General features: G+C 39.2%; 1 protein-coding gene across 6 annotated transcripts in view; it reads right to left on the bottom strand.

The window, feature by feature from the left end:
* Macrod2 (mono-ADP ribosylhydrolase 2) overlaps nucleotides 1-27290 on the bottom strand; it is a 1861794-nt gene that overhangs the window by 85604 nt on the left and 1748900 nt on the right. For 3 of the 6 annotated variants that reach the window (XM_075962323.1, XM_075962327.1, XM_075962325.1), the window contains exon 14: nucleotides 391-471. In XM_075962323.1, the coding sequence (XP_075818438.1) occupies nucleotides 391-471 (81 nt within the window). The remainder of the gene's footprint in view (nucleotides 1-390; nucleotides 472-27290) is intronic. The other 3 variants (XM_075962324.1, XM_075962328.1, XM_075962329.1) reach the window with 1 other exon arrangement.

Raw genomic sequence — 27290 nt, 5'->3', positions numbered from 1 at the left:
GTGGGCTCTATTTATTCTTCTTGGTATCCCAAGGATATGGATAAGGAGATTTATTCTCCATTTGCCTCCCATTTATTTTCATTCTTATCATATATATATATATATATATATATATATATATATATATATATATATATATTCATCTCAACAGTTCCAAAACGATTGCTTATAGAATCCAGGCAGGTAACAATAAACAACAGAAATGACACCAGTTTGGTTAAAAGTAATGAATGACAAAGATTGAGGATGGCAACAGTTTCTTACCAAGATGCCGGTGTAAGGAAATAGCATCAGAATTCTACTCTTATGGAAAAACCTCACATCTGACTTTTAATATACCATACACCTCAATAGAAAAAAAAAGAGCTGAAAAAAGACCCCACAACATACCATTGGGAAGTTCTTGCTCGCACACGGCATGATTGGCTACATCGCTGTCTTTTGTAGCATCGTCATCCTTTGCAGAATCTGCTAACAAACAAACAGAGTCATCATTTTCAGCTGCGAAAGGGAGCTCTTTCTATTATTAACGGGGTAGATTAACATTTAAGACAATATACTTTATTCTTTCCAACTGTAACCATTAAAATGCTTAAATATTTTTACCATCAAATTCTATTTTCTTAAAATCCTGCCCAAGGAAGCCGCACAAAGCTTCAGAAGCAGAGAAAGTCGTGGAGGTATCTTTGTAACAGAGTAGAAAGCATATGAAGTGGGCTTCATGCACCAGTGAAGTCTCAGAATTGTGGGGAAGGAACATGAAAGGAGGGCAAACTAGAGAGGATTGAAGAGATATCTCATTTTAATGTTCTTAGTGTTCCCAGTATTCTAGTTGTTCACATATGTGAACCCCATGTCCTCAGAAAAGTCAAATATTGAACCTTGGTTACCCAGTAGCAAGCTGTTGGAAGCCCCTGCCACTTCAGGTTGCATTCTGCCATGTCTGGACAGCTCTCCGAGCTGGGCACAAAATGGAAGACTCCTTTACCCCATCAGGGGCTCCCTACTCTCTGCCCGACCTTATTTGGCAGCGCTCCTGGTACTTGGATGCCTGACTTACCTATCCCAAGTGTGAACTTTGACACAGTTTCCTGCAAATGCCTCCCCTCTGGCACCCATATGATAATTAGGTATTGTGCTCCCACCTGTATGATGGGATCGTGTTGACAAATGCCAACAAAGCATACTATGAGTACCTATTAGGGGATGCCCCAGCTGCTAGCCCTGGCCTATATATTCCCTTCATGCTGCCTCACTGAAGCTGGATCCCAGAAGGTTATTTCCATCCTACTCACAGCTGGCCAAGCCCTGTTCACCACCTCTGCTCCCTTTGTCCTCACAGCCTGGTGGCCAACAGACTGTGGGGTAAAGGAAGACCCCAGCAAGCAAGGTCATCCCAAGGTCCCAAAGCAGTTGACAGGAGCAAGAAGGGGGATAAAGAACTTCCAGTCTACACAGTGATTCTCACCCTCTAAGTGCCCTTTTAAGTATGGAATTACCCCATTTTAATATAACAAATTAAAAATACTGTTAATTACATTTTATGTTAGTGCGTGTGTGGATGTGTGGGATGTGTGTGTGTGTGTGTGTGCGCGCACGCGCACATGTGTGCTATGAAGAACACTAGGGCATTCATGTAGAGCTGTTGCAATAGGAGCGGCGGGCTGCGTCCCATCACCCGGCTAGTTTTACCCGAAATAATTACACGGAAACTGTATTCTTTTAAACATTGTCTGGCCCATTAGTTTTAGCCTCTTACTGGCTAGCTCTTACATATTGATCTAACCCATTTTTAATAATCTGTGTAGCCTACGAGGTGGCTTACCAGGGAGGATCTTAACCAGCGTCTGTCTGGAGTGAGAGAATCATGGCGACTCCTGACTTAGCTTCTTTCTCCCAGCATTCTGTTCTGCCTACTCCACCCACCTAAGGGATCGCCTATCAAAATGGGCCAAGGCAGTTTCTTTATTAGCCAATGACCTTCCTCCATCATAGAGCTCAATGGACAACTTGTATTATCTCTCTCCATCTACTCTATGGGTCTCAGGAGTTCAGCTCAGGTCATCAGGCTTGGTGCCAGGCACCTTTTCCTGGTGGACTTTCTTGTCAGCCCTACACGCTCAGTTTTATTGTTACAGCTCATGCTGCAGAACAAGCAGCACAGGTGAAAGTATTCTGTAATAAAGAATTCCTGACAGACGACAATGATAGATGGTAAGCCCTCTGGAGGATCTTGAAAAAAGACATTGAAAAGAACGTATAGATAGGTCAGCAGCAATACAGAAAGTAGGCCTTCACTCATTTTCCAAGTATTTGTTGAGTACAAACTGTATGGCAGATGCTGGTCTAGCCTTGGATACCCAACAGTGAATAGGTGTCTCCCTCCGTGAAGCTTGCAATCCAGGATACCTTTCTTACACAGCCCAATGGGACAAAATTCAAGATACCTAAATATTACTAGCTGATCTTGTCAACATTCAGCTAGGGAGAAAATTGGAGCCATCAAACGCTGACTTAATTCCCACAAATTGCTTCTTTTCTGTCATTGTACCCTTAACCTGAGTTCTGAGACCCCGATAGCAAAGTCAGATAGAATCTGAAATAAAATTTTGTTTGTTTGTTTGCTTCCCTTCCCTGACTCCCTCACTTCCGTCCTCCCCCACATCTCAGAACTGGAAGATAGCTTCAAACATCATGTTTTTCGATTATTATGAGAAAACGTGTTTCTTCAGTCTGCCACAAGCAACATTTGATGGACAAGCGAGAAACCTAGGTAGTTATCATATGATTCAGCTTTAATAACCAGCGAATCAAGTATACACCGGAGTGTGCAGCTTTAATTAACTGCAAATAATTCCCAAAGGCAAGTGCTTAATCATCTTCAGTGCTTCCCAGTTCTTTCTGACAAAGAGTTTAAAAGTCAGAAATGGGAAGCAAAATCGAGCACAGACACATTTCCCCAAAGTGTTATCTCATGCGTGTCAAAATGGTAAAACCAACTCCCATTAAAATATAGTTTGTAGTGCTGTAGCTAACAGTGAAGAGATTGAACAAAAACCCTTCAAATGTGTTTTTATCCAAATTAACATCAAGAATAAACACTAGTTAAAGAAGCCATTTGTGTCAGCATAAGAAAGTGTTTTGGTTTTTCTAGTTTATAAGAAATGTTAGAACTTGGAAGTAATTTTACACAACTCTCTTTTCCCCATTTTAACATTTTAAGACTATCCGAGACTCGTGTGTTTTTAGAGCATATTAATTTATACAGAATAGTCACTACGTATTTGTACCTAAATGTCTATCAGTTTATTCATTTGTTTATTGGTGTTTTTATAGTCTCAGGTTTTGCTATGGAACCCAGTCATGCTTGGAATCTGTGATCTCCGTTCCTCTACCTCCTGAAGACTGAAATTACACGGGTGCCTCCACACCCAACTAAGGAATGTCCAAAACGATGGGTTCTTTTGATTCATGAGCTTGTAATAGAATGACTTATATGAAGTAGACAAAAAACATTTGAAGAATTAATCACTAGACTGTACCAGTTTTCATAACCCTGAAATGTCTTTAGCACATTTTTGTGTATGTGTGTGTGTGTGTGTACAAGTGTGTGTTCATGTGCGTGTTCTTCTCATTTTCTTCACCACATTTACCAGTGGGCAAATCGCTATTAAGGAAGTGTGAGCACAAAGAGAAAGCTAGGGCTGACGGCTGTCTAACATGTGGGATCCATCAGCACTTTTCCAGACCTGCCTTGTGAGCCATTCATAGCCCTCTAAGACGCTGCACTGCTGAGTACCTTTGGTGTTACGGTCCTTGTAAAACACAGACGCTGGCTGGCTGAAACCTATTTACAGCATAGTTGGACCCTTTAGTGCCTACTGCAGCCCTTAGCATCTGCGATGTGCTCACGGGGGCTGCAGTGGGTACCTACCACAGCAAAGAAGTTTTCATCTCTCGCCTCTACCAGGAACATGGGCCAGTTCACAGCTTCCATGGCAGACTTTATAAGCCAGGGGTGATGGTTAAGGCCTTACTATCTAGTACTCTGGAAGACGGGGAAAGAGTTGTGGGTTCCAGGCCAACCTTGGCTGTCCCAAAGCCAAAAGGATTTAGAAAAGTGGTGCTGAGAATGCTTTTATTTTCCATTTTATTTCTTGTTTTGTTTTTCAAGATGGAGTTCCTGGAATTCGCTCTGTAGACCAGACTGGCTTCAGACTCATAGAGATCTCCTTCCTGCTTCTGCCTCTTGAGTGATGGGATCAAAGGTGTGTGCCACCACCTCCTGGCTTAGTCTTTGTTTGGAAGCAGGTGTTAGCTATGTAGTCTAGGTAGGTCTGAGCAGTCAGTCCTCTTGCCTCAGCCTCGTTAGTGCTAGGCTCATAGGCATGTGTTACTACTCAAAGCTATATCTTCTTAGAAGTCAGGGCTTAGAAAACTATGGCCTAAGGGCCAAAACAGACCATGGCTTATTTTTGTGACCTTGGGACTATGGATGATTGTTATGGTTAAAAACAAGATAATGGTATAAACTTTAAAAAGTATGTGAAATTCTTCCTTGTTTATGCATTGTCAAGCACATTGTATTTTACTTTAATTTTGACTTGCTTAAGGTGTTGATTTAAAATTACTGAAGCAACTTCTGAGTTTACAGACTCTACACAGTCTTACATAATCTATAGAGTATATGTCAGTGACTTCAGGGTACAAACAGTTGTGAGTTGCTCAATTATTTAATGCTGCCAAATAAAGTAGAGATCATTGTGTATCCTAAAGCATATTCTGATTTTAGGTATGAAATATGTGAAAGAAAATACATCTTAGAGGTATGTTATTTGACTATATCAACATATATATATATATATATATACACACACACACACACATACAAATGTATATTTTATGTGGTAATGAAGACTTCATATTAACATGACCCATTAATAAGTGTACTCTGTTTCAAATGTAAAACTCATCTCCATAAAGCAGGATAAGACCTCAATGCCCATGACTGCATTCATAAATAATCAGGAAGACTGTTTTTATAGGAATCACTCATGATACATCACTTGAATTTCCAGCCTCACAAATTAGCTACAATGGACTTGAGCCTGCATGTTCTAAATGATGGATTCTATTACATCATTACTTAATTATACGTTTTAAATGATAGTGCATTGTTTCTGCTTGGGTGGACAATGGAATACATGTTTTATATGTATATGAAATTAGACTTCATAATTGGAGGGAAAATATATTTAGTTGTTGTGGTCTTAATGTTGTATAACCACCTCCAAACTCATACTATAAACCCCTAACCCACAAGGTGATGGTAAGATGGAGAGACAGCCTGACTCAGGTACTGGGGCCATGGTGTTTAGTAGGTGTCTTTACACAAGAGGGCTGAGAGACACATTCCTCCCAGCATGTGAGGACAAGGCTCTCTCTACACACTAGAAAGTGGACACTAGCAGGCAGTGTGAGAATCAGTCAATCCCTTTATCTTAGACCTCCCAACCTCCAGAAATAAAAATACATTTTTGTTTCGAAGTTACTTCATTTATGAAAATCTACAATAGTCAGAGCCTGGGAAGCCCTGCATCTAGTAACCTGAGAGCTGACTAACCAGGCTAGGAAGCCCTGCATATGGTAACCAGAGAGCTTATTATCCACCTGCAAATCCCCAAAGCACTTTGGAAATAGACTTCTATAAACTGATCTCTTCTGAAACGTCGAGGCTGCATTTCCCCCCTAATTCTAAAAACTATCGTTTTGGTAGTACTAAAAATGTGAAATAGTTATCACCAAATTCTCAGATTCAGTAATTTTTTTTACTGGTATTAAATTTATAGAGGTTTTGACTTTCAACATCTGTAAGGTCAATGTCATATTTAAGAATTTTTTTTCAAATGAAAACATTAAATCAAATATTTAATCCAAAGGTCTGCACATAGATGTGCTTTTAAGATTAATAAGAATTTTAAAAAGTGCTTTCATGGGCTTTTTTCCCCCTAGAATCTCATTTAGAAAGTTGAAAAGAATATTTAAAATTGATTAAAGTGAAGTGAGAAATCCCATAAAAGAGAAAAATTAAGAAGTAGTTATTTAATACCATTGCATATCATTATGTGGAATAAACCTGGGTGGATTTAAGCTGTAACAACAAATGATGAATTTTTATACTTTTTTAGTTTTGAATTTCTCTAAAATTACCTGAACTATAAATTTATGTAAATACTTGCTTTTGATATGATGTCATCTCAATAAAAATATGCTTAACCTGGAGTTCCCTGGATATACACTACGGACCCATAAACACTGACAGAATGAAACACTAAAGGACAGGTATATGTTCATCTTTTTGGAAAGAGAGTTTCTACGACATTCCCATAGGGATGCATGACACCAGAAGGATTAAAAATAGCTACAAACATTCATATTCATATTATTTCCATAATGCTGTGAATTTATCAAAGATTTTCAGGGCTTTTTGTTTTTAAAGAAATTAAAGAAAAACCTAAGCTATATCTGGTAAATGCGGAAGATTACCCAGTTGGGGAGAAAAAGGGGAAAAAAGAAAAAAAAAACAAAATATTTTGTTCCAAAACAACCTTGCAAGGCATCTCACTAAAAGTTATTTTGATATCATTAAAATAAAAAATAAAATATGACCACAGAGGTGAACCACATCTAAGAATGTAAACATCTTTGGAAAGCTGTCAAAGAATCCACCTGCATTACATAGTAACAACGGTTAATAGCAATGTATGGGATGCAACCTTCCCTTGCTTGTTTCCTTCCCAGAACTTCAGTATAAGACAACATGTGATCAACTCTCTCTGAAGACACTCTCAAGTCTACACAAACTGCTTCTAGCAAGATTAGCAGCCCCGAACTTAATAGGTTTATACAAAATAAAAGATGGCCATAGAAATGTACAAATATCTACTCTACTCAGGAGAACTAGAGCTTGATATAAAAGTAACACAGAAACAGTCACCTGACCTTTCTTTTTTTTTTAATTCTTCTAAAGTGAGTTGATTTGACCCAACCAAACATTTAGTTTGGTCAACTCACTGGTATTTCCTTTTATGAGTAAATGGAGCAATTAGGAAGAAGGTAATTTGCTCTCCATTCCAACAGGGTGCTTGTCCATAGTGCACGAGAGTTGATGGGGCTGTTGTGTGTTTTCATGGATGTTGAAACAGTTACTATTTATGTAGAAGGATACACATAACCTTATCCATTCCTTCAGCATTCAATTATGGATGTGCCGGCAGTTGCTGCTCCCAGTGTGGTTGGATGCACAGGGATGAACTATATTTACCTGAAATGGATCCAGATTCTCAGATAGGACATGGCCCTGGGTATCAGGAGGCCCAAATGAGCTATGGCTTGTCATTTGTCTTCATTATGCTCTCGTTAACTCCCATTAAAAGGTGGCCAATAATTCCTAGAGAGTTTGAATTCAGTCTCTAATAGCCTTTGAGGCATGTGAGAAAACTGCTATCATACAGAACTAATTCGGTTCTTATTAGGACACACGTTCCAAATACCAAGGAACTTATTGAAAATGTCTTCATTGGAACACACACCTTCATTGGAACAGAAATCATTCTGTAGGTTGTTACTGAAAATTTAAGCAAGTTAGAGAACCAGTCATTATGATTCATAAATACTAACGGAAGATTATGATTCTGGACTTAAAACTATAAGTTTTATAGCTGTATGGAAATCCATTTACCTTACAAAATATCACTTTCTGAACATAGAAATGGAATGTGTTGACCTACACAATCTTTTGAAGTTCCTTTAAAATGCTATTCTGTGAATTTAATCGAATAATTGTTCAGACAATAGCTTTCTGTGAACATTCCAGTGCTGCCTTCCTCCACCTTCATTGCTAACAAAAATAAGGGTCAATAGTGGCATGCGCTGTAGCAGGGCTCCAGGGCCATACTCCCCTTCCTTAACTGAGCATCTGGACTAAGAACCATCGCAATGCAGAACAGAACAGCTGGATAGAAAGCTAGGAAGGACCACAATGGAAAAGAAATGCTTAATTACGCTTTCCATCAAGTTAATTTTTCCCCTTTGGCAAAGTAAACAAAGGAAAATCTGCTCTATTTTTGGTTGCCTGTGATTTGGTTGCTTCAGCATCCTTGACCTCCTTTTACTGACCTTCACTCAAATTCTCAAAAAGCAAATCTGTCCAGGTCTCAGGTGTGAGATGCAACCGAGGCTCTCAATGAGAAGCGTTGGAATTCCGGGGAATAGCACCTTGACTTTGTGATTCTATTGTATGGAATGGCAGTTGCCGTCAACAACAGCATGCCATTTATTATCGCCCCTTGCTGTCTGCAGAGGATGTCTTTCTTCCCAGACCCCTTCAAACACCAAAATCCAAAGAGTGCCAATCCATGTATATATGATCTATGAATATCCTCTCAAATACTTTATCTCTAGATTACTCACCGCACCTAATAAAGCATAAACACTACGGAAACAATCATGATGCTGATTAGGAAGGACAAGGAAAGTCAGTTTTCACACGTTTAACGCATTTCCTCTAATGCTTTGACATGGAGTCAGCTGAATAGTCAGATGCAGTATTCACAGCTAAGGGAGTCAACTATATATTTTTTTTTTTTTTTTTTTTTTTTTGGTTTTTCGAGACAGGGTTTCTCTGTGGTTTTGGAGCCTGTCCTGGAACTAGCTCTTGTAGACCAGGCTGGTCTCGAACTCACAGAGATCCGCCTGCCTCTGCCTCCCGAGTGCTGGGATTAAAGGCGTGCGCCACCACCGCCCGGCGGGAGTCAACTATTTTTAAAATCACCAAAAGGGTAGATTTTTAAAGTATTTTCAAATCAAAAACAAGATGGTATTTCAGGTTATGTAGAGTGATTTCCTTGACTTAGTCATACTACAAAACAGACATATGCTATGAGGTTGAGAATGTCTTCCAAAGGCCCTTATGTAAAGGCTTGGTCCCCAACTTGACATTATCGATAAATACTGGAACCTTCTAGGGAGGGAAGTTTCAAGTCATTAGGAGCATTCTCTTAAGGGAAATTATGAGACCCGGATATTTCCCCTTCTCACTTTTCAAACTGATGAACAGCCTTCCTCTACCACATATATCCAGAATGATGGACTGCCTCACTATAGGTTCAAAAGCAATGGTGCCAACTGATCAAGGACTGAAACTCCCAAAGCTACTGAAAACAAAACCCTTTTCTCTTACTAAGTTGATCACCTCTGACACCTGTTCCACTCACTGAAAGCTGACCACTGAAACACATTCCAGAATTTCACATTGTAAACTATAAAGGCATAAAAGCTGTTCGCCAATTAAGAAAGAAGCTCATCTACAAATGTGAGAGATTAGAAGGGATTTATTTACACTTCAGTGTAATTTGATCAGATAATAAAAGGTTATTGTGATTGTAGTACTGAGAACGCCTTAACCTTAGAAGAATGAGAAGGGTTTTTCGACTGAGCTTTGAGCAGTCAGACCCTAGCAGTGGGTCAGTAGTTATCAGTTGTCTTATTTCAATGAGAAATTAAGTCATAGAATCTGTGCCCAGATTCACAAATATGTTAACTTCCATCTTTTGTTGTTTCACTTAAAAGGCTAGTGGAGATGCTGTTCATAACCAAAGATTTTTCTAGAAATTTCAAAGACTAACTCAAAGCTCATCCTGTTTGATCCCAACTCATCTTTCCCCTCAAAATGATACAAAGTTGTGTTTGGAGACTACAATAACAATATGGGCCCGGCAGTGGTGGCACACACCTACTGGGCCATGGGGGTGCAGACCTTTAATCCTGGCACTTGGGAGGCAGAAGCAGACAGATTTCTGTGAGTTCAAGGCCAGCCTGGTCTACAGAGTGAGTTCCAGGGTAGCCAGATATGTTACATAGAGAAACCCTGTTTTGAAAAATGAGAGAGATAGAGGAGAAGGAGGATGAGGAGGAGGAGGGCGAGGAGGAGGACGAGGATGAGGAGAAGGACGAGGAGGAGGAGGGTGAGAAGGAAAAGAAGGAGGAGGAGGGTGAGAAGGAGGAGGAGGACGAAAAGGGGGAGGAGGAGAAGGAGAAGGAAAAGAAGAAAAAGAAGAAGCTCTTTGTGGGAATTGTTAATTCTATGTGAACTTCAAAGAGTTGGGCATCTGTTTTGTGGCCTTGGACTTGTTCTTCATGTTGGAAGGGCTCACAAAGCCTATCCAGTTGAGCAAAGACTAGAGACTGATATACTCATGGGCTCCCATTTTCTCATGTGCTTTTCTTTTCTTTTTTTTTTTAAATTAAGTTTTTCTGCCTTGTGGATTACTTCAGAGTAATTCATTCTATGGAGTTGAGCACAGTTATTTTACTTTTGTCTCTGTTACTGTATATTCAAACTGAATCCAACTGTGGTGGTTTGAAAGAAAATGGTCCCCAAAATGAGAGGCCCTGTTGGAGGTATGACTTTGTTGGAGTAGGTGTGGACTGTTGAAGAAGTGTGTCACAATGGGGGTGGGCTTGGGGTCTCTTTTGATCAGGCTCAGTGTCACACAGAGTTCAGTTTCTGTTGCCTATGGATCTAGACGTAGGACTCTTAGGTCTTTCTCCTGCACCATGTCTGCTTCCATGCTGCCGTGTCCCACCATGGTGAAAATAAACTAAACCTCTAAATCTAAATCTGCAAGCCACCCCATTAAATATTTTCTTTCATAAGAGTTGCCATGGTCATGGTATCTCTTCACAGCAGTAGAAACCCTAACTAAGACACCAATTTTTGACTATTTTTATATAATCCTGGTAGAATGGTTGTAGCAAAGGTCTAAAGCTGCAGTTGACCTGAGATCTCTTTAGAGCTAGAGTCAATAGGATAGAACCAGTCCTGAGCAGCTAAGCTTGATGACAGACTGTCTCTAATCCACTGTGATCCTGCTGGACTTCTCTCAAGGTTGCTCCAGAAAGTTTTTGGAGATGAACTTCCTGAGACTGACTGGGAGTGCTACCATAGCGCAGGAGTGTCAGGGGCTAAATGCCTTATTGTTGGCCCCAAAGGAACCAGGGGTAAAGGCTGCATTTTCTCACTCCCGCATGAATACACTTCTGAATCTACCCCACAACTTTCGTAGCGGAACATTGCCTCAGAGTGCTTCAGCAGCACCATGCTTGTTGATACAGTCCATTGGGTATCTTTTCCTCTCAGTTCCATTTCTTTATGCCTCATTTGTGCTTCTGATACCCCCACTAAGTATACACTGTACATCTTAAGATTAATTTTGTGGGAACTCAAACCAAGATGGCCTAGTTAATCACCAAGATTTCTCCTAAGACTTGGTGTTAAAACTAAATTCTTACTTTCTTTTCTTGACAGAACAGTTCTATTATATCATGGTGACTTTAATTAGGTCATACAGAGAACAGTGCCTTCCACTTTCTCAGGGAAAACGGGGGAGAGGTTGCCCTATGCTGTACCATATTACACTGACAGCAAGGTTACAGATAAAGTTGAAGAATACGTTTTTCGAAAGATATATACAGTTTGGACCATAGCCTTTAAGGACTTTTGACATGGGAGACTCCCGTGACAGGGAAGGAGCAATCTTTGATTATTAGGAACTGATGAGCTCTCTGAATGGATGACTGATAGATAAAGCTGCAGACTCTTGGGAGAACTGCTTCACAAGTTCCTGTCTTCTGGATGGTGGGATAACAGACTAGCATCTTTACTCCCCAATTCTTTGATCAAGACTTAAGCTCAACATGCACTGCTCTTACATAACTTGACTACGTGATCTTGCAAGGACATTATCTAATTTTACATTTATTATCTAAGTGTGCATATATAGATACTTTAAGTTATTCCAATGTGCTTTTCACAATATTATTTTAAGACATTTGACATTCTTTCAGACACATCTTTTAAAATTCCACATTTATGTTCATTTCAAAATAGAGAGTGTTTGGAAACTTGTATCAGATCAAAAACTGACAGAAAGCTAAAGAGTGGAGCAGGTTAGTCATGCAGAATAAAACAAATTCACTAAATTTTATTTTCAAATGAGTCTGGTTATAGAAAACAATCAGGTGATAGTGAGTGTTATAGGAAATAGGTATATAGAAATATTCGAATGATAAGGATAGTATTTATTTTCAGATAAACTAAGGAAAGTATATTAAATGCTGGAGGTTGGATATGTATTTCAGGGGTAGAATGCCTGACCTCAGAAGTGCAAGGTTTTGGGTTTAGTTTACAGCACTAGAAACTAAAGAGTACTATAAAATGTTACGTCACAAGGGCCTTGAGAAACTTACTAAGGAATTAAACTTTAAAATGTGCTATTTTCTACTTTCAAAATAACATTATTTGAGTTTTCTAATATACAGAGTAAATTCTCGCACAATTTTGTAGAAATTATGGTCAGTTTTCCCAATCTTGTGTCTGGCTTTGCCACTCTGCTTCATATTTCATGGACTTACTAGCTTAAATAATACATATTCAAATAATACATATTCACTCTTTACAGTGCTGGGCTCTGGGGTAGGGTAGAAGGGAAACGATGGGGAGTGGTAGCTATCACTAAAGTCCTCAGAAAAGTCAACTGGAAGCCTACAATTACAGAGACATCTTAAAGTTCATACATATATAGGAAGAATATTAGTGGAGTTACCCATAATAAGGTACTGCTTCTAGAAACTATAAGCTGCCAATTAAAAAAACCCCATGCTGAAATTGGGTTACCTCTTTAGGAAACATTACATCCTATTGTTGTTATTCTTGGTTGATTGATTGAACTTGATTGTAAGATCCAATTGCAGAAGAGACCAAATACATTAGTCATCAGTTGTAGAGAAACCAGAATGATACTGATATAGAAGCTTAATTCTTACTGGCTAGCTTTAATAGTGATGGATGAAGCCAGGAAGACTATCAGAGGAGAAAAACAATCATCAGTCTCATCAATCAGTGAATCCTATGAGCTACAATAATGACTGGCCTGGGAAGACATGTCTATTGGTACAAAAGCCATATGAATGCCTTGGCAATAACAACACTTTCTGTTTAGATTATATGCTCTTCCATAATATAAAATCCATGCCTGGTACTATTGTAGGTCAAAGAACTTGTGACTAGAGAGGTATTGGGTCCTAGGGCCTATTATTCTGCTAAATAGAAACTCCTAATGCCTTACAATCATAGCCATACATTAGTGCATCTCTCATTCACATCAGTGAAGCTTCTTTTTTTCAGTTGAACACAATGTACATAGAGATCAATGAGACTGCTGAGTACCTAACTGTGAATGAGACATCTATCCACACTCCCTTCTCCCAAGGTTTGAGGATCATTGTAGAAGAGAGGGCAGAAAGTCTATGAGCCAGAGGTGTTGGATGGTTATAAATAAACAATATTTTCCAGGAATGTACATATGATCTACACAGTGTAATCAAACATGCTCACAACTTACACAAAATCAATCTGAACAAAAGCCAAAAGTGGGGTTATGGGGGAGTATTCACAACGCCCCATTCCTAGCTGAGGCTATTGGCAGTTGATGAATGTTGGGAGTAGAGAGGCATTTCTTTCTTCAGGGATATAGAAGAATAACAATGAAAGAAAACAGAGGTTATGATTTCAAGAGGGAACAAGGGGGGATATATGGGAGTGCTTTGAGAGAGCAAAGGGACGGGAAAATGATGTAATTATATTTTATGATAAAAATACCTTGGGAAGGAAAAAAAGGTAGGAAGAGTCACCTGCAAGAAGAGGAGTTAAGTCATTTCTTGTTAAACATGATGTGGGCACTTCATTATTTTAAAAATAATCACAGTAGTACACAAAGGTGTGTAGGCGGAGCACTGGTACTATTTTTAATTGAGAAGTATACGCTACATTTCTCCAAAAGGTAATGCCATCTTAGGAACCACCAGTATCTAATGTTCTACTGCTGATGGGGAAAAAAAATGAGGTCTAAGAGTCTACCACATAAAGACTGAATAATCCTCAAATATATTTGTGATCACACCTTATTTTATTATTTTTCCTGCCAAAGAATCATTGTAAACAGAAGCAATAGAACCTTTAGGGTTGGGTTTCACATGTCATTATTAAGGAAAAGTCAGGAGATGAGGGCTAACTATATTAGGAGATGAAGCTGATAATTGCTGTTTTGGGGATAGAAGGGAGAGATGCTAGGTCTACCTTTCCAAAATTTCCACATTGTCTTCTCTTAGTGTCCAGGGCAATTGCTTCTTCTTTGAAGAGCTTTAAGGTGGAAATCTCATTGAAAGACTTCACTTGAGTTAGCGCAGGATAATGAAAGAAATACATTGCTCAGGATTGACCCGAAGGTGAGAACAATGGGAAGACACAGCCAAGCAAAGAGTAAGAAGGAACAGCCAACCAGGACCAAATGGGACAGTGTAACTTAGCCAAGAGTCATCTCTTAGAAAGTAGAAATTTGACTTTGGTTTGTAGAGCAGCCTCTCCAAATAGTTACAGGGATGGCTTGGAAACGTGTCTACTCGTCAGGTAGCTTTTCCTGAGTACACTGAACTGCTGTGTATATACAAATGGTTCCTAATGACAGAAAATGGCTGCTTTGTGCTGACTTGACCCAAATACCCTAGTCTGGTATTCACTGTGTCCCACAGTCACGGCACTTTTCTCTGCAACTGAAGATTGACGGGATGATGGATCTGTCATTTAGGTCAAGAAAGTTTGTCCATTGTACCTATTTTCCATTGTACCTAAAATAGGCCTTTGGCACCCTGCTTTCATCTGTTCCTAACTGTTCTTCTTGTAGATAAAATAATTTCTACATTCAGCTTTCAGATTCTAACTCATGGCTCACTGTTTCTACTTACACTACAGTTAACCCAAGGCCAGAGGTTATCTTCAAGACCTCTCAGGAAATTCCGGCATGCTCCCTCCCCAGCACTTACCATGCTGTGGTTGGTCTTGCCTAGTTTATACCCTAGCTCTGTGCTCTCAGACTAACTATACTATAGCTCCAGGGTTCATTTTCCTTATTTTAATTTGGGATGGTAATTGTAGTTAGAAAGATAAGAATGAAAAGAATGAAAGATGGGACATTTTTAGACTGGGAACTAGTTTACAATGTGGGCGACATAATTATTAACTGATGATCATGCTGCTATTTGGCATTTCTCACACGCTCCTCTATTTTTCCATCTAGACTGTAAAGTCCTGGAAGGGCAAGGACTGTACTTTTTAATTACATTAAGTCTTACTAACAATTAAGGCCAAATAAAAATCTGTTGGCTGCTGGACTATAACATACAAACAAATTTTAATTGGTAGCTGTTTGTAGGCTAGACTGTATCTCTATCACTAGGACTCAACCGAGAGTCAACATAGATACTATCTCTCTCCTGATGAAACTCAAATGATTGTGATGGTGGGGGATAGAAATGTAGGTGTAGAGTGACTGCCTAAGATACACAGGATCTTGAGTTTGATCCTCAGTAATGTGAATTGCTCCTTCCACACCCCCACACCAATAGACAGGTTAGAGAAGTGGCACATTGGTAGAAGGCTTGCTTAGCGTCCTTGAAGACCTGGATTCAAACCTAGAGCTACGTAAACTATGCCTGGTGTCACGTGCTTCTAATCCCGGAACTAGGGAGGCAAAGTCAGGAGAATCAGAAATTCAAGGTCATCCATGTTGCATAGCAGTTTTAAGCCTAGTCTGGGTTATATGAGGCTCTATTTCAAAAGCAAGCAAGCAAACAAAAACCAAACTAAAAAAAATCCATGACTTACAGACTCACACTTATAGCTGGGGAAGGTTGCAAAGGACAGGACCTCAGAAAACAGAGCAGTGAGGGCTATAAGGTAAATCCGGGGCTTGGCTGATGAGGTGGGCAAGCACTGGCACTCCACCTGGATTGCTCAATCCTCCTCTTCTAATAAATGCACCTGGCATCCTATCTTTTTTGTCTATACTTGTATGTATAACACACACACACACACACACACACACACACACACACACACACACACACACCCCTCATTCCTGGACAATGCACCCAGCACCAGCACCCGAGCCTCCATATGCTATGAATATACTGCTCTCTAAGCAACAGTATAAATTTCATTGCCCCTAACAACAACCAAATTTATACAAGTTCTATTCAAATATACTCCTAGTGTATCCAGGCTTGGAAAAAACAAGGGTCAGTCTGGTCTGCATGGGTTTGCGTTGCGTACACTATAAGGTAATCTGTGCCATTTGAACTCTTAGAAAAAGTCCCATAGTCACCATCTTCTGCCTGTGCATAAAGGCATATGCATGAGTAAAATCAGGCATAGGGATATGTACAGCTGGAAATGAAAATATATAACCTGTCAATCAAAATATAAAAATTTCAAATATTCCATGCCTTTTAGAGCCCAGCCCCTCTTTCTTCTCGACTCCACAAAGCAGACCCCAGGCAGTAACCGGGGCTGTGGAGTTCTCTCTCAATCATGAGGCCTGCTGCTCTATTGCAGTGCCTCTCTTTCCGATCTGTGCTATTTGATTTACTTCTAAGTAAAGTCTCCTTGCTGCCTTTGCAATCTGTAGAAGTCCTTAATTTTAACTGTTTGGATAATATGCCCACACCTGGAAACACCTGGCCTAGACACTGGCCACCAGTAACAATTGGCAGACGTATTTTCTCCTAAGGTAGCATTAGCATATTAAAGGAACTCAAGAAGTGTGTTGTAATCTTATTGACTTGTGACACCAGGCCTTAGGAACTGCCATATTTTATTTGAAATAAGGAAAAAAAGTCACCATGAGCTTTGACCTTTATAAAATCAGTTGACTTAATAGGGTTCAGTTCTATATACTTTCCTGAGACTTGTTGCAAATAGCTGTTGGTTCAAAATATTAGTGTGTGAAATTCATAACAACATACGACAAATTGTATTAGAGCAATGAGTGCACCACCACCTGTCTTTGAAACAGATCCAATAGGTGCTCACCAGACTTGTATGCCTTCTAACCTCTTAGGAAAAACACACTTGGATACTTAAGAACCCCCTCTGGGCAGTTACATGGTCCATATATCTCACATGACTGACTCCTGGCTGATGGGAATGATGTAGATATAACATGTCCCACTGTCAAACCTTCCTAGAAAAACCTCCTTTCCCATTGCTGAATGGGTGTCTGCCAAGACTCAAGGTGGGAGTCCATGGGTTAAAAACCAGGAGCCTTAACTAATTTGTGTCTCTTAATGAATGCCGGGAGCATGAGTTGTCCTTGAGGATTTTACTTGTACGAGAAACCATTTTTTTTTTTTCTGAATTGTTGGTGTTGCAGCAGCTGACAGTGACCAGGGCCTACCTTAAAGTGTTGCTGTATGAACTAAGTAGCACGCTCTTTGGAGGGTCTTTTGACTGTCCCATTTTGCGGTTGTTGCTATTCCTCAAGTCCACCCATTGGGATTTGTTTTCAAAAACACTTGGACATAATTATTTAATTCCTGCAGAAGGGCTTCAAAATAAAGGTAGAAGTGACAAAGTGGCATGATGTGACAACAGGCACATTTTGAGGTTAAGGGAAAGTAATAACAATTACAATTTTTTATCACTGTCTTCATTTATTTTTCTTCTATGAAGCTAGGAAATGTTTGTACAAAAACAGTCACATCTAGTTTCCTACAGAATGGTACTGTATGCTCAGGAGGAAGCTACTTTTTTCCCCTTTCAGAAATCATGTTATGTGGTCTGATAAGAAGTTAGAATCGTTGCAGTTAGAACGATACTAAAAACCCTAGGACACATGGTTTCCATATGGACCACAAACAGATGTCTGGAATTTTGTGCTCGATGAAAAGGAGAGATTGTTGAGTTAGAAGTATTTTACAGAGAGGAGAGAAAGTCCTTAGTGTAAATGGATGAATGTATTTGTAAATTAAGGTAGTACTGTACAGAGAATAAAGTTGAAGCAAGAGTCTGATGGTTTTGGTCAGTTCTACCCTGGGGGATGCATTGGAGAAGAATCCTGAAGGGGATTCTATCACCGACACAGAATGTTCAGAAGGAAACTTAGGGATGCAGAGTTAACTGAAGCCCATGGCCTCTTCATCTGATCTGCTGGTCTCCTACTACTGACCCTAGTAAACATCGGTGTAAGATAGTAATGCTGTATATTCAGCTTCTCTCAACAAGTATATACAAACATTCTGTTTGGCAGGAAATTCCAGACAGTAGAAGGTTAAAGAGAGGAAATTCAGAGAATACCAGAGCTTAGAGCTTGGAGTTGTCTTTTAGACCTTAAGTAACTAGTCTGAAGTCGAGGTGGACTGAAGTATTTGTCTATGCATATGGAATGCAAACACTCATGGGGAAGAGTAACTGACTCTGTCTCACAGCTTGTCAAGGAGGGATGTGGTTGCCAAGGGCAACATCCATGGGTGTGTAAAAACTGAAGTGCTACAATGAGCTTCCTGCTTTGAGGCTGTTGTTTGTTTGCTTGCTTGCTTGCTTTGCTTGCTTGTTTGTTTTGCGAATGATAAACCTTAGGTCAAGACAGAAGAAATGACCTTCCCTGTACTGCACTGGGTAACAAAACAAGGTCTGTTTTTATAGGAGTATCACTATCCCTTCCTTCCCTTTTCATGAGTGAAATAACCAGTTTGCTTTTCCACTTCAATTTAGCATTCTGCAAAAATATCAGGACTCATTGCCAAATAAAACAGGAAGATAAATTTACTATTAAATGCCATCAATGTATATTAAGAAATTTTGTCTTTGTAATTGGTTTTAAAGTATTCCACTAAAAGTTGATTTCAAAATAATAGAGTGGAAGAGTGGTACTGACAGACTCAGAGAACTAGAGACAGAAAGGAAAGAAAAAGTCAAGAGATACCAAAGGCAAACAGAAGGGATTATTTCTTGGATTAGAGTAAGGTAACATTTGGTTATAGTGATCTATGATATATTCAAAATAATTAAAAGAACATTAAAGAAGACAACGAATAAAGATGATTAATGGTAGAGGACTAAGAGGATGGAAGTATTTACTACAGGATTTATTTATTAGTATTATGTATGTGGATCTAATTATCATACAGCACTACATAAATACGTGCAAACAAATGTTACAATAAAACAGAGAGACCTGGACTGGGGAGGTGGCACAGTTGCTAGAGTGCCTGCCATGTAAGCACAAGGACTTTAGTGTGGATTCCAAGAACACATTGATGAAGCCTGTAATGGTGCTTATAGAGTGGAGGGGAGAAAGGTACATCCCTGAAGGTGCTTGGCCAGCCAAACTAGGCAACTGATGAGTCTCCAATTCAATAAGAAATCCTGCCTCAAAAAATAAAGGTGGAAAGTACTAGAAAGAGAAAACTGACATTAACCTTATGTCTCTACAAGTCAACACAATCAAGTGTACACACTGTACCCACACACACTACCAAAGAAATTCACACATATGCACACATACACATGACAGAAAAGAAAAGGAGACAAAGTAACATGTTTTTTTTCTAGTGCATATCTATTATTGAAAACTAGAAACAGAAAGTCTCTTCCTGAAATTTCTGTGAAGTGTTCCCAAGCATCACTGTACCAGGATAAATTCAAGACCCCGCCTTCAAGTGTCATTTTACTTTTCCTTCTTTTATATCATAAGCTATGTTCTTTGATTTTTATGGATTCTTTACCAAACTAAGTTTCATGATGCTCAAAAATCATGTTGTACCATAAAAGTAATAAAGAATGAATAAAATATTTAATGATTTGAATTTTATTAATTAGCATACCAAATACTACATACTCAATTTTCTCTGAGCTTCTCAATGCATGTTATATGCAGAGAAGTTCAGAGTCATTGAAACTGCTTAACTTTGAGGTTTCCAATGATTCTAATTGACTCCTGAACTTTCTTACCAAGGAACATCTATCAACAGCTTTAAAGATGCTGCGAATTTTCAGGCATGAGGCTGCCTAAGCAAGAGCACTTTCATGTGGCCTTTGAATTTGACAAATATATGAGCACATAAAGAATATCTAATATATATATTGCCTGATGTCTTTGTCCAGTCAAAACATGATCATGTGACTTGTGTGTCTCCAAATGAAACAATGTCAGGATCTCAGAGCTTTAGCAGAGTTCTAACATATGTAGTGACAAAAAATACATACCTTCAAAATTAACACTAGCAGCTCCTCAAACATCCTTTAACAGCCTTGATTTTTAATTCAAACGTTACAATTGTTGAATTCAATATGTACAGTGTTTGAGCATCTCTGAACTCCTCTGGGGCTATTTCACAGAAAAACAGCCTGATATCAATTAACAGATGTTCTGCATTTATCCAAGTTCGATAAGAACACAGTCTTTCCTAGGACTGTTCTACAGAGTTATTCCAAACTTAATTTTCACACTAATTAACAAGAAAATGATAAGTCAGATAAGATTAGATTAAGGATAGCAAAAAGTATACTTTAAGGAGTGAAGCGTTTTTAATATGAGAGATGTGGTTTTAATTTGTAGACACAGATGTCATTCTATACGTTATTTTGTGGATAGACAAGTCTTAGATTCCTTGGTCCTAGTGTGGTCCTTTGTGCTGGCACTAATACTAACAGCACCACATCCTTTCAATGGTGATGACAGTCATTCCTCTGCATCTGCAGGAGTTCCCACGTGGGCATCACAACCTGAGAATGTTCAAGTTCCTTCCAGAAAATAGTGCAGCATTTGCATACAGCATAAGCACATCTTGCCATACACTTCATATCATATCTACATGTAGAGTTGTCATACTGTATTGCTTAGGGAACGTGCTATGGGGATAATCTGCAGATGCTTGGTACAGATGCAATTTTCCCAAATATTTTAATTAGTTGCTTAAGTGTGTGAATGCTATATAAATATTTTCATGTATATTTGGCACAAAAGAAAACTCAGGATCAAGTCAAGAGAGTCACCAAGCAAGCTTCACAGCTGCTGAGATCGCAATCCCATGTGGTCCATAAAGCCTGCAAGTTTCGTCTAAAGAATTTATAACCTAGGGCACAAAATTAGAAAATAATCATAAAGTTTCTTATATAAATTGAGACTTATTTGAACTTAAATTTAAGTTTAAACCATTGTGCTAGATAAAGGCATTCCAGATCTATCGAAAACCTTCATCTCCTATTCTAGGGTTGATTTTGTCTCAAATATTTGCCTTTAGAGTATTATCCAATATAGTACTTAGCTGAGTTGACTTCTATATTACAACAGCTATAATTAGTGGAAAAAATAATAAATGATAATAAATGTAATGCTATTATTTTGGTTTCCCATTGCCACTTAACAATCTTTGACTAGTATTAAATAAACATGATGTGGGATGCCCTTCTGTATGCTGTGAATGTGTTTTATTACCGTTAGGTAATAAAGAAGTTGCTTTGGCCTATGACAGGGCAGAATATAGCTAGGCGGGAAATTCAAACAAAGATACAGGAAAAAAAGAAGTCTGAGAGATGTCAGCAGCTGCTCGAGGAACAAGATGTGAGGTAATAAGCCACAAGTCTCATGGTAAAATATAGAATAATAGAAATGGGTTAAGTTGTGAGAGCTAGTTAATAATAAGTCTGAGCTAATATGCCAAACAGTTTGTAATTAATATAAGCCTCTCAGTGTTTATTTGGGAACTGGCAGACTGGAAAGAAATTTCCAGTTACATAAACATACTTTTAGTCTAATGGTATATAAATTATTACATATTTTCTCATAGCTAGTCCATTTTAAATGTATGTAATCAAAGCTTTTAAAAAGCTTACTAGAAAAGCTTCACTATGAAGCATATCCAAATGACAAGTCTGATCCATAGCAAGTACTGTATCTTTCACTCTTGGAAGGAGGTTTAGAGCCTTTGTTTCAAAATAAACTCTAGAACTTCCTAGAACATACTTTAAGTACAGCATTGATTTTTAATTCAAACATTAATGTTTGAGTTCAATACAGAATCATGTAGGAGTATCTCTGAGTTACTCTAAAGAATATTTCAAGGAAAAGAGACTGGCCTGAATGAACAGTTATTCTCTGTTTAGCTGGGAACACCACGTCTCCTAGGGACTGAATGAACAGATGTTCTGTATTTAGCTAGGAACACCACCTCTGCCAGGGACTGTGGTGCAAAGAAGTAGAGATTGCCTAGTGTACAAGTGCTGGACACAGGTTTGAGTCTCAGCATCATAAAAACCAAGATAGCAAAGAGAGAAAAAGGCTTATTTTGTTTGAGGTCACATGATTTTATGCCATACACATGCATTGAAGTGCTCTAACCCATAACTACTTATAATTATTATATGTCAACTAAGATAAAAATGTTTAAACTTGTTTACTTTATTCTCCTTGAGGATATAAAAACATCTGAAAACGAACAGAGATATGTCTGGCTTGGATTTACCGTTCACATTTCTGTACCATGGTATATTTTTAAGAGAAAGTTTACTTCTGGAATCATACAGTCCTGAAAGACAACTTCTCTTATTAAACACCATGATAATAGTAACAGAATCTGAGGAGGGCACCCTGGTACAACTGTGCATTGCCCATCCTCTGTGACAGATTCTATCTCTGCTTTTTCAGCTAGTTCTTTTTTTGGGGGGGGGAATCAGATAATTTTCCTTGTGTATTCGTAAAATTATACATAGTATTTCTTGTGGTGCATGGTTCTGAATTAAATTCTCCAAAAAACTCTTAGAGTTTCATTAACAGAGATGCACACTTACTTTCTTTCCCTTGGTTAAATTAAATTAGCATTGAGAACTGACTTTGTAGAGAGCATGCAAACAATGAGAACTGGAACCTGCTCCTCAGCTATTTACACCCAGGTAGGCTCGATGTGCCACGCACATAGCTAATGTTGACACAGGAGCGTGCATTTTGAAGTGCAGTAAGCAAATACACAGGAAGCAGGGTAGCTTATCACTGAGTAATGAGGAAGGAAGAAATGGAGAAAGGTAAACATGTGCACGTGTCCCCTAACCGTTGCCAGCATTGCTGACAATTCTTAATATAATAATCAGAAATGTTTGCTCAGACCGTTTGCAATAGAAGGAAGGATGAAGAAGGAAGGGATGGAAAAGGGAAGGGGTGGAGCAAGGACGGACATAACTACTAGATATGGGCTCCACAAAGTGGTCAGGATTTCAAGACAGAGTTTTGAACAAGTCAGGCATGGACTTCTGCCGGATGCATTTGGGAAGTAACAATAAATTAATGGCACACGCACAACATAGGAAGCCTGAATGTGGTGAGAAAGGGCTGGGCTTTCTGCCTAGTGTGGGGCATCTCTGAGTGCCACTTGGCATCATAACCTTGGCAATATGTTAGTGTCAAGGTCAAGATGATGAATACATTAGCTAGCTATCTGCAAACTGCTTTCTCCCGGTGGCCTCATTCCAGTACCCTGCTCACTTTGCTCTTGGAATAAATAGCATTCCTGGGCTGCCCTCCCTGCCCCCTCCTGTTCTCTCATGTCTCCTGTCCCATCAGGAAGGAAGGGACAGAATAGCAGATGTGATTTGGGTTCTGACTGGCTTGGTTTTCAAATTATGGCTCTACATTTTGTGTAACTGAACTGGTTTTTTGAATGTCCTGGGTCTTTGTTACCGGCGAAGCCGAGCTAATAATACTGATGTTTAAAAATATCAATGACATGCTGCCTTACACCCATTCAGCTGGAAAAGTTTAGAAAGAACAAAACAGCAATTGCTGATGGAAATATGGTTTGTTACAGCCTTTGGAGGCAGGCTTTTGGCAATGTCTGTTAAAACACATACTCTGGAAAGCACGGCTCACATTGTTGGAATCTTTCCCATACAAATAAGTGCACCCGCATATGAGAATCTACGGGCAAGAGCAGCCATTGTAGCATTGTTTGCGTGGCAATAAAAAGGAGAGAAAGCGCTTGCTCATCATAAGAGAATCGCTGAATAAATTATGATACATCTGAACTATGAGCCATGATGTGAGCTTTAAAATGGATGAAATAGATCTACAGAGAGTGACTTAGAGGCGTTTCCATGAAGGTTTGTTGCTCATAGCAAAGGGAGATTCAGAAATGTGTGTAGAATACGATACGGTGTTCATAAATGAGCAAACATTTATTTAATGGTGGTTAAAACGTTTTAGCTTCCAGATGGGTAGCAGGCATACCTTGAAATGTCTTAAATTATTGACTCGCTTTAATGCTCGGTGTTGTAATATTACATAACATAGGTTCTATTATCATTTTTATTTTATTTAATGTATGATGGTGTTGAGATATGGAGTTTTCTTACAGAAATGATTGTATAGTTACAAGGGTTAAACAATGTTTCTGGCCTGTACAAAATTTAAAACAAAACTGGGAAACAATTGCGATGGAGATGAGGTGAGTATAGAAGGCTCCTTTATTAGGAAATAAAATGAAATGGAGTTCAAGGATCAAAAGATACGGGTAGAGTTTAAAATATATCTTTATGCTTAAAACGTAATTTCAAACAGATATGCATTGTAGAATATTCTAAGAAATAAAACTTAATATATATATATATATGTTGCTGCTGAGAAAAATATCTCAAGATTATAGAGCAGCATTTTACAAATACTAATTTCTGAGAATTCAAATTGTAGTTGATATTTTTCTCTCTTTCTTTTCCTTATTTATATAATAGTCACGCCTTACTCTTAAAAATTAGAAAATACGTACAAGCAATAAAGCAAAAATGTTAGCTGTTTCTCTAGTAAATCAACAAAGGATCAGGAATTTATGCTGAAGAACTTATCACACACACACACACACACATGCGCGCGCGCGTACGTGCGTATGCACTAACTATCTAAAATGCATGAGCCACATCTTCTGTTATTTACAATAGAGAAAACTATAAATAACTGAATAATTCAACATTAGGGCTCTGCCAGTATAAATGGTGGGACACCAGATGATGGACTGTCATACCTCCAATAAAAGTCATGCCTCTGAGGCATATTTAAAGACATGAGAGAATATTCATGGTCTGCTGTTAAATGAAGCAACAGAATAGACTTTTAAAAAATGTTCTGCAATTTAGTCCTTAAAGGGGAAGTCATTATATGATTTTACTTTCTATAATTTTCTATATGAAAATGTTTTCAAATGAAAGCATGTTATCCATATAAACAAAAACAAGTGGCTGCAAGCTCATTTAAGCATCATCTGTGGGGCCCACTTCAACACAGAGCCTCCCCCTCCCATACCTTCTGCTCTCCTTGTCTGAGTCTCCAGTTACCCTATTGCAGTGGTTCTCAACCTTCCTAAAGCTGTGACCTTTTAACACAGTTCCTCATGTTATGGTGAACTCCGACTCCCCCAATGCCAACATAAAAGTACTTTTGTTGTTACTCTATAACTGTAATTTTTCTACTGTTATAAATCATAATGTAAATATCTGCGTTTTCTAATGGTCTTTGGCTACCTCTGTGAAGGGGTTTTTTGACCTCAAAAGGGGCTTGACCTATAGGTTGATAACCAAGCCCTGTTGATCAATGGGTGGCACTCTGTAGGCAGATACAAAACAGTGAATGGTGGACACATGCTGTTCGCCCCAGTTCCTTTCCCTCCACTGACGGACCAGAGGCAGCCATCCAGCAATGCTTAGTAAGACTGACAAGCCAAAAGTGGGTAGCTGAGATGGACCGAAATGAATCCAGACCCTCTATCCATGCAGATGTGGAACAGGGTACAGTTTTGTTCCAGCTATGGTGGGTATCAGGATAAAGTTCTCAGGAGAGAACAGTGGACAATAAGGACAGGAAGAGGACTAAGAAAAGATAGATTAACGTGGAGAGTAATTTATTGGGTGGCACAATGTTTTGTTTCTCTTCAATTGTTTCTCTGGCAGGCTAACAATGATAATGGCACCACCGATAGTCATCATGTCTTAACCATAGCTTCCTCATCCATGACCGCATCTTCCCTTTTTGGCTCTGTTACCATGGCTGATCTCGATCCAGATTTCCTTTTGTCTCCAGTCATTTTGACCTCCATGAAGTCTCAAACTAGATTAAAGGGTTCAGAAATCCCTTCTTGGGTGACATTCTACCTGCAAAATGCCAAAAAGCATTGGTGTGACTTTCATAGAGTTCCAAAGGGACACAGCTCGGGTGTGCATCTGGGTATTAATTGATTTTGATTTCAATATTAATGAGCCTATGATTTGGTCTAGTTGACCTTCAAATTCAAATTAGGTACTGATTAAATAATAAGGCAGGTGAATCCGGATGTGTTTGTACATTATTCCCTCCGCCCGCTCCTGAGTAAGGTGTCTTGGAGTGGATGAGGACGACATGACAAACATGGGGACAGTTAGGAGAGACACTGCCCCCCGACCTAAGGAGTCGAACACCTGTACATTTAACAATAGCATCACTTCTTCAGAAGTTTCTGAGCACAGTGCTAGCTATTTGTGCATTTGAACCCCGTGTTTTATGGACTTTCATCTGATGGTCTACGTGTTTGTTAACTCAAACAGAAATCGTTTTTCAGAATTTAAAGTGCGAAACCCTTTCAAAAGAGCACCCTAGAGTAAAGGGAGAATTCCTCTGAAGGCGTAAGTCACAAACAATGCCACACCAATTTGGGATTATGATTAATAGGGTGATATTTATTTAAAGGGGAAAAACTTACAGATCACTGTCCCAGGCAACAGCCCATCTACGCGACCAGGAGTCTAGTCGCCGGCGGAGCAGGAAGTGAAGAGAGAGAGGAGAGGGAAGTGGCCGCTTTTTTAAAGGGAGAGAGACCACGCCCCAAGGGGCTGGTATCTCAGCGGCGATAGGCTGGAGGAGTGGGAGGACCTCCCGCAACATTCCTCAATAGATAGGTTCATGTCCTATCTTACATTAATCATCTCCAATGCCCATCCAATGCCACAGATGTTTTCCCAGGGCAGCTTCCCCCTGAAGTGAATTTCATATCAGGCCTGGCTCTGGCATCTATACTGTGTAGATGAGCTACTCGTTAGTGTTCCTCCTCCTCAAATCTCATCCTCTCCGCTCACCTCCCGCCCACTTGGCAGCTGCAATGACTCACTGTGAACAGGTGTCGTCAGTGTCTGGACTGCAGTCTGCCGTGATCTGCAAGCAGATAGCTACATCACCTGCCCAGTCAGCAGTGGTGTGGGGTAAGCGGGCGAGAGCACCCAGACTTGCTTTCTAGTGGGAAGTTTGTCGGCAGGGCTTAAAGAGAATCACCATTGCAGACGACAGTTAAGTTCTAACACTTCTAGAGATCTCTTTCAACTTTCACGT

The sequence above is a fragment of the Microtus pennsylvanicus genome, chromosome 2, assembly GCF_037038515.1.
Source record: "Microtus pennsylvanicus isolate mMicPen1 chromosome 2, mMicPen1.hap1, whole genome shotgun sequence".
Lineage (NCBI taxonomy): Eukaryota > Metazoa > Chordata > Mammalia > Rodentia > Cricetidae > Microtus > Microtus pennsylvanicus.
This window is presented reverse-complemented; position numbering and strand designations above follow the sequence as displayed.